At 30.5% G+C, this 8,626-nt stretch overlaps 1 protein-coding gene across 1 annotated transcript; it reads left to right on the forward strand.

The window, feature by feature from the left end:
• The first annotated feature begins 8 nt into the window (after positions 1-8).
• Positions 9-4,275, forward strand: LOC139506087 (uncharacterized). Its single transcript, XM_071295353.1, has 2 exons — positions 9-117; positions 699-4,275. Exons 1-2 carry the CDS (start codon positions 36-38, stop codon positions 959-961), a joined length of 345 nt encoding a protein of 114 aa, XP_071151454.1. The 5' UTR covers positions 9-35; the 3' UTR covers positions 962-4,275.
• Positions 4,276-8,626: the final 4,351 nt, after the last annotated feature.

Here is an 8,626-nt window from a genome sequence, read left to right on the forward strand (position 1 = left end):
GTAAGAAATTACGTATTTCTGAATACAAACAGTTAATGAGGTCACGACGACAAGATATCAGACGTGTTTGGTACGGTGATTCTGGCACTACATATGTGGAGGGATTACTCAATAATGGTAAGCAAAGAATTTTTAAAGAAATTATTTTTATTTTTGATAAAAATGATTTCAAGAAAGAAAAGATGGCACAATCTGAAATTCAAGTTTAAAATTCCTTTTTTTTCCCCCATAATTTGGTGAAAAATCTGTATTTGATTCTCTGCAGTAAACTGTATTTAAGAAATATCTTTATTTGTTTCTTAATAAATAAATTAGGTTGAAACTACAAAAAATTACTTTTACCTTTTGTCTTTTCCCTATCCCTTTTAGATAATTTACTCTTTTATTTTTAATGAAAAAAAAAAATTGATTCACTTAAATATAATGCGTTATCACCACTTGAAACTTTGTAAATTTCTGTCAATGGGAGATAACTCTATCTTTTTAGCAAATTTCATAAAATTGATGTATAATTATCACTCTTATGAATATTTTTTTTAAATCTTGAAATCACACATTCTTATATTAATATTTAAATAGTAGGTCAATATGATGTCATGAGTAACATTATGAAAAATTGGTTTCCAAAAGAAAAATTATTTTATGATTTATTATTTACTAGTAAATGTTGAAGTAATCAACTTTTATTATTTCTACAGGAGAAGGAGGAAACACTTCAAGGTCACCTTTTGACAACGGAAACCCAACAATGAATGGATCCCCATCCACGTTCCACAATAGTATCCACCATAATGACGAACACATGGTGAACGGTGACGAACCGATGGATAGTAGTGATGGTGAATTTAGTGACAATATTGACGCTTCATCAGACATTAGTAGGGAATCCTCATCATTAAATTCTATAAATAGAAACAGTTCCCATGGAAACAGTAGTCTGCAACAAGCTGCAACGTCATAGTAACCGTGTTATGTTATGTATGAACAAATGGCAGCAGGGTCTCATATATTGTTGTTTTTCTTTATTTTATTGTACGAAAGAGTGCTTGACGAGGTAAACAGGACCGAACACTAAAAAAATGTTAGATGGGAAAATTTGATAGTGTATTGTTCTGTAGTTAGTACTTGCATTTTATATGTTGTTCTTTGAGAACAAAATTATTGAATGATTTAAATTATCCAGTTTATTCTCATAAATGACAAAAACTTAAAATGTTTATATGTTTTGAAAAGATTTATGTTATAATAATTTTTATTTCACTTTGTTCTGCATGAATGATCTCATATTAAGATATTAAAATTATTTTGGGCATTGGAAAAATTTAGAGTGCTGTTTGCATAATTGCACTGCTAACCGAAAACTCTAATTTTCCATCTTAAATAATAACTATGAATAGAAATTGCATTAGGAGTTTTGATTTTAAAGTTCAGTTATTTATGAAAATGAACTGGAAAATATTTGCTCATTCAATTATAAACGGCAGAATGAAATTCTGAAGTAAGTGTTTATAATACTTACCTGAATTTAAGACACTTTGCATAGTTGTTAACTTTTGTAAAACACTCGCCTGAGTGGATTTTTTAGACACTCAATTAGGTGTTTATTTTATTTTGGTGCTAGAAGTATACATGTTTGTGTGTCTGTTCAGATGTTAGTGATGTAGTTGTGATAGTGCTTTTATGTAATCGATAAATATGATCCATCCATGTTTTTTAACAGGACTACAAAACTGTTGACCATATGCACACTCACTTGGCATTTGTCCTTGACCAGAATTATTAATTTATAAATTATGAAATTTTGTTAAATTGATTTTTAATTTTTTTAAATAGTTGTTTTTCCTTTTTTTTTTTTTTTTAACTGAATAGGTTTTCTTACAATTTTTTTCCCAAAATGTTTGAAAAATAGAATTTATGACAAAAATTATAATAATCCTTAACGTTCTTTGAATTGAAACTTTAGACTTTGTAACTTATTATAAAATTTAAGAATATGTTTTGGTGAGTGTCTGTTGTTATATTTTGCTATGTTGCCATGACGATGTCCACTGATGGGACAAATTTTCATGTAATGTATGGTGCAGTCATAGTGACATTGTCTTTTGATTGGTTGAAACCTTCCAGTCTTATATTGGGTCCAATTTTTTATATATATTTGAAAAATATTACGCATGAATTTTATTGTGTTAATACGCAAATATATTTTGTATTAAACTCAGGCAGACTCCTGCTAAAAGTCCCATTGTGTATATATGTTGGATGATTAAATGGAGAAACCATTGTCTCATTGTAATAAACAAATTTTTAGTGAATATGCAAGTTTCATATTGTTTATTTTAGCATTTTCTTTGTATTTCTCAATAAGAAGGAAACAGTTTTTTTTTTTTATTAGAGTTAAAATTTAAAAATAAAAAAATAAATTTTTTGTTTTTTAAATGAGTTTTAGAATTTTTTTAGTTACATTATTTGTGATTTTAGGCATTATGATTCTTCCTTCTTGAAAAATAAAGAAACGATTGAAGATTTTGTAGTCTTCCTTTGTCATACATCTTTCTAATTTATTAGTGGATTACGCTTCTCTTTTTTTTTTTATTCCATGGATATTTTGGCTGATCAAAGCTTTTTACAATTTCAAAATTTTGATCTTGTGCATTATAATTTGTACCAGTTGATATTCTCCAGATGATATTCCTAAACATTAGAATAGGTACCAGTTGATAATCCTAAATTTCATACAAATTAGTATAATCCTGAACTTTATAACAATCAGTAAAAGAGAAATACAAAGAATTTGCTGAAGCTAACATGATAACTTATGTACAGAACAAATGTAGGCTGTTAGCATTTATTTTTTGTTAAATTTGTTACATATATATATAATTATATTAAAGTTAGAATTATTAATTTTATGTTATAACTTTTTTTTTGCTCAGAGCTGCCATAACAAATAACTGCTAGAAAATATCGTCTTCTTCTACAAATTCATGATGGAAAAAAATATATAATTTTTTTTCACCATTTTAGAAATTCTGCATTGCTTTTCTTTAACTTTTCGTAATATAGGTGCTTATGAGACTTGCATGATAAATTCTGAATTTAGATACCACCAGTCCAAAATAGTTCCATTTTCATAACGATTGATATATTCCATGTTTCAAACACAAATTCCTACTCAGATACAATGTAGTATCTTAGCAAACCATTTAGTAACCATGACATCCATTTTTTTTGTTTTTGTTATTTATTATTTGTTAACATATTTTTTGTGTAGAACAGTAAAATATCAGCAATTGTTATTTTGTCCAAAAAAAAGTATATTATAAATTGGGCATAAATGACAAAATGTCCAAACATGTATGATGCTAGTAATATTTTAACATGCATTTAAACTTAAAGTTGCATTTTGTACTTAAATATTTGAACTGAGGAGAGAAATTGAAAAACTAGATTGATATTTAGATATTTTCTAGGTCAGCTATTAATAGAATGCATTTAAATTTTTTGTTTATGCAACATGTATATTTCAAATAGAATGCTTACATTACTTGAAGCTATTATTGAAGTTCCGCAACTGTTCTTTCTAGTGAACGCAAATTTAGAAGCAGCTCTATATTTGACCTTTTGCATTTATATATTGGAACTACAAAATCTATGGCAATTTCAATCTGGATGTTTGCTCATCAGCTAGAACTTTCTGACAATTACCTTAGGTCATCAGATATTTTTGTGAATATATTTTTTAAAGATTTGAGTCAATTTATGTTAAAATTATTTGACACATTGAAAACAATAAATCTGGTGAATTGAAAGGAACCAGTTTATGTACAATTTTGGGAATCCAAAACAGTTGATATTTTCACCATCAGCCCCAAAAACAAAACGTTACTCTGTTTGGTGACATATCTGTGGTCTCCTATCAGAGAAATGGTGAATTTTAGGGGAGATAACTCATGATTGAAGATATTACCCAGAACACATCAGATTCAGAAATGGTGAATTTGAGGGGAGATAACTCATGATTTAAAATATTTTCAAAAATATGTGATGACTTCTGTAGGTAAAACAATTATATAACTGCTTATATTAGTAAGATGATTATTTGTCATATGACATTAAGGTGCCATTTTGAACAAATTCTTTGCATAACCTTGACAACCATTGCTGATACTAATTATTTGTTTACAAAATAGCTATTGAACAAAATATTGTTTACAGTTATTTTAATTTTTTTGTGACATCAGATTATTAATTAAATAATAAACTTTTTTTAATTTACTTCTGTGTTATCATATTTTTATGCCCCACCTACGATAGTAGAGGGGCATTATGTTTTCTGGTCTGTGCCTCCGTTCGTTCGTCCGTCCGTCTGTGCCTCCGTTGGTCAAGGTAGTTTTTGAAGAAGTTGAAGTCCAATCAACTTGAAACTTAGTACACTTGTTCCCCATGACATGATCTTTCTAATTTTAATGCCAAATTATAGTTTTGACCCCAATTTCATGGTCCACTGAACATAGAAAATGATAGTGCGAAGTTCAGGTTAAAGTTTTTGGTCAAGGTAGTTTTTGATGAAGTTAAAGTTACATCAACTTGAAACTTAGTTCACATGTTCCCTATGATATGATCTTTCTTATTTTAATTCCGAATTAAAGTTTTGACCCCAATTTCACGGTCAACTGAACATAGAAAATAATAGTGTGAGTGGGGCATTCGTGTATTATGGACACATTCTTGTTTTATCCTCATAATAGTCCCCTGTCTACTAATTTGTACAAAGCTGATTGTCAGATGCAGATCAAGGATTTTGGAAAAAGGGTGTTTGTTATTGTTATGACCAAGTAGGTCAAGGCAAACAATATTTTGGATGATTTAAGGCCGAAAAAAAGGATATATTGTCTAATCAGCATCCTCTGCACACTCTGAATCCGCCACCGATATCATTTGCATGTGCATATGTTTATGCATTCAATCACAAATAGTCACTCTCTAAAAATTTTAATTCCCTTGGAATTTAGGTATAAAACCTGTTATGATCATTATCCACTGCTCAAAGGTGAAAAGTTTACAATGAAACTGTCCATACATTGAAAATCATGGTTAAAAACAGTTTAATATAGCCAATCCTGTGTATGTACAAACATTGATTCGACTCTCAAACTTTAAAATTCCTCAAAATGACCAGAAAATTTAAAATATTTTTCATCACCAAAAGTCATGGCAAAAAAACTATATCTGTGCATCAGTTCAAAAATAGGTTCAGGTGCTGACTGCCAACTTCAAAACTCCTTGACATTATTATTCATCATTACTAGCTACATAAGGTGTGTTGAGTACATAGAAGTAAAATACTGTTTGATGATTGTAATTAGTCTCCTACCGATGAAGTCAAAGGTGACTTTAGTATTACAGTCGTCTGTCTATCTGTCCATCCATCAATCCAGCAAGTCAGTTTTCCACACTTTTTTCCCTGCATGGTTGAAGATATGGATTTAATACTTGGTGTATTATTTTATCATAGCAAGTTACAAATCAAGTTTGAATTGTGTTCCAGTCTCAAGATTTTGTGCAGAGTTATGGTCCTTTGACTTGAAAAATTCACTCAAACTGAGACTATTATAACACAGTGTTATAGTAGTCTCAGACTCAAATAATCAGTTTTCAGCACTTTTTTAGTCATGCTTAAAGATATTGATTTGAAATTTGGTATATAGTTTTATCATGACAAGTTACAGATCAAGTTCGAATTTTGATCTGGTCTGATTATTTGGTAAAGAGTTATGGTCCTTGGACCTAGAAAATTCATTCACAAATAATCAGTTTTACACTTTTTAGCTTTTCTCATCACTCAGTGTCGTCCGACGTTGTTAACTTTTACAAAAATCTTCTCCTCTGAAACTACTGGGCCATTAAGGAAATTTTGCCTTTTTTTGTCGAGCCTGCAACTTTAGTTGCAGAAAGCTCGACATAGGGATAGTGATCCGGCGGCGGCAGTGTTAGCTTACTTCTTAAAAAAGGTAGAAGACCTGGATGCTTCATACTTTGTATATAGATGCCTCATGTTAAGAAGTTTCCGTCAGTCACATGTCCAATGTCCTTGACCTCATTTTCGTAATGTTAAATTCTCTCTTATTATAAGTAATAGGATAACTATATTTGGTATGTGCATACATTGCAATGTCCTCATGCCCGTCAGACAGTTTTCACCTGACCTCGACCTCATTTTATGGATCAGTGAACAAGGTTAAGTTTTGGTGGTCAAGTCAATATCTCAGATACAATAAGCAATAGGTCTAGTATATTGGTGTATGGAAGGACTGTAAGGTGTACATGTCCCAACTGGCAGGTGTCGTCTGACCTTGACCTCATTTTCATGGTATAGTGGTTATAGTTAAGTTTTTGTGTTTTGGTCTGTTTTTCTTATACTGTATGCAATAGGTCTACTATATTTGGTGTATGGAATGATTGTAAGGTGAACATGTCTAGCTGGCAGGTGTTATCTGACCATGACCTCATTTTCATGGTTCAGTGGTCAAAGTAAATTTTTTGAAATTTTGTCATTTTTTCTAATACTATGTGCAATAGGTCAACTATATTTGGTGTATTGAAATATTTTATGATCTATATGTCAGTCGTGCAGGTTTAATTTGACCATGACCTCATTTTCATGGGTCAGTGGTTTTTGTGTTTGTCTGTTTTTCTTAACAATAAGCAATAGGTCAACTATATTTGTTGTATGGAAGAATTGTTAGCTGTACATGCCTGCCTGGCATGGTTCATCTGACCTTGACCTCATTTTCATGGTTCATTGGTCAATGTTTAGTTTTCTTGGTTAATGTTAAGTTTATGTAACAGTTGTAATAAAGCTTAATATTTAGGACTATCAACATTTTAATATCAATGATTAGTAAAGAAGGCGAGACATTTCAGATCAATCTGCCCTGAAATTTTCAGATGAATCGGACAACCTGTTGTTGGGTTGCTGCTCATGAATTGGTAATTTTAAGGAAATTTTGCCGTTTTTGGTTATTATCTTGAATATTATTATAGATAGAGATAAATTGTAAACAGCAATAATGTTCAGCAAAGTAAGATCTACAAATAAGTCAACATGACCAAAATGGTAAGTTAACCCCTTGAGGAGTAATTGCACTTTATAGTCAATTTTTAACAATTTTTTGTAAATTTTTGTTATCTTTTAAAAAAAAAATTCTCCTGAAACTACTAAGATAAATTTATTCAAACTTGTCCACAATCATCATTAGGTTATCTGGTTTAAAAAATGTGTCCGATGACCCCCGCCCACGAACCAAGATGGCCAACATGGCTAAAAACAGTACATAGGGTAAAATGCAGTTTTTGGTTCATATCTCTGAAACCAAAGCATTAAGAGCAATTCTGCTGTGGATAAAATTGTTCGCTAGGTTAAGATCTATCTGCCCTGAAATTTTCAGACCAATTGAGCAACTTGTTGTTGGGATGCTCCCCCTAAATTGGTAATTTTAAGAAAAAATTTCAGCTTTTGGTTATTATCTTGAATATTATTATAGATAGAGATAAACTGTAAACAGCAATAATATACAGCAAAGTAAGAGCTACAAATAAATCAACATCACCAAAGTGGTCAATTGACCCCTTAAGTAGTTATTGCCCTTTATATTAAATTTTTAACAATTTTCATAAATTTTGTAATTTTTGTAAAATTTTCCAAATATTTTCCACTGTCACATTCTGGGCCAATTTAGAGATAATTATAAGCAGCAAGATTGTTCAGTTAACAGGCGCGTAGCTACGTTTACGTCAAAACGCCCGGGCGTACACTTGATTTTTGGTAAAAAAAATATTTTTATCTAAATAAATTAAAAAGAACTGGTTCAAAGCACATCAGCCTTCTAAATCTTTCTTCAGACAGTACCTTTTAATTGCGAATAAAAGTGACAACATTTTTTTTCAATCAAATGGTACCGTGTTATATTTTTGTTCATTTCTTTGTCAAAGTCTGAAACTACTGTGAATTCTACTTACTTTCCTTTCGTTTAACTGAAGCATTTCATCACCTGCTGATATTCGATATGTGTTTGCATTTTTATCGAGCCTGCAACAGTATTTCGCGAAAGAGAGACATAGAGATCATAGGTTTCGTTGGCGTCGTCCCCATATAGATTAAGTATGTGGTTCAAGATGTTTTAAATATCGTTGATTTTGTCAAACCTTCATGAAATTTTCAAAAAGTTGGACAGAAGCTTTTTGTGATCAAAAGACTTAGAGTACCAGATCATAATGATGAAATAATATTTCGAATGTTCCCGTATTTTACTGATAAAAAGGAATTTCTTTTTGAAGTTAACGAGTAGATACAGTCAGGGGTAAAAGTTTGTTGCACGACAATAACTTTGTCAAACCTTCATCGAATTTTATGAATCTATGGCAGAAGTTTTTTTATGATTAAGAAAAATTTTGAAAGTATTATTTTTTTCATTTTTCAGTTGACAACGGACTTTTAGCAATTAACAGTCGTTCTGGGATTATTAGTTTTACATGATCAATTTGAAAACCTTCAGAGATTTTCATAAAACTTGGGTGAAGTTAATATTCCAGATCAAGTTTTTTTTTTTAAGAATTTTTTTTTTAA

The sequence above is a fragment of the Mytilus edulis genome, unplaced genomic scaffold (assembly GCF_963676685.1).
Source record: "Mytilus edulis unplaced genomic scaffold, xbMytEdul2.2 SCAFFOLD_1316, whole genome shotgun sequence".
Classification (NCBI taxonomy): domain Eukaryota; kingdom Metazoa; phylum Mollusca; class Bivalvia; order Mytilida; family Mytilidae; genus Mytilus; species Mytilus edulis.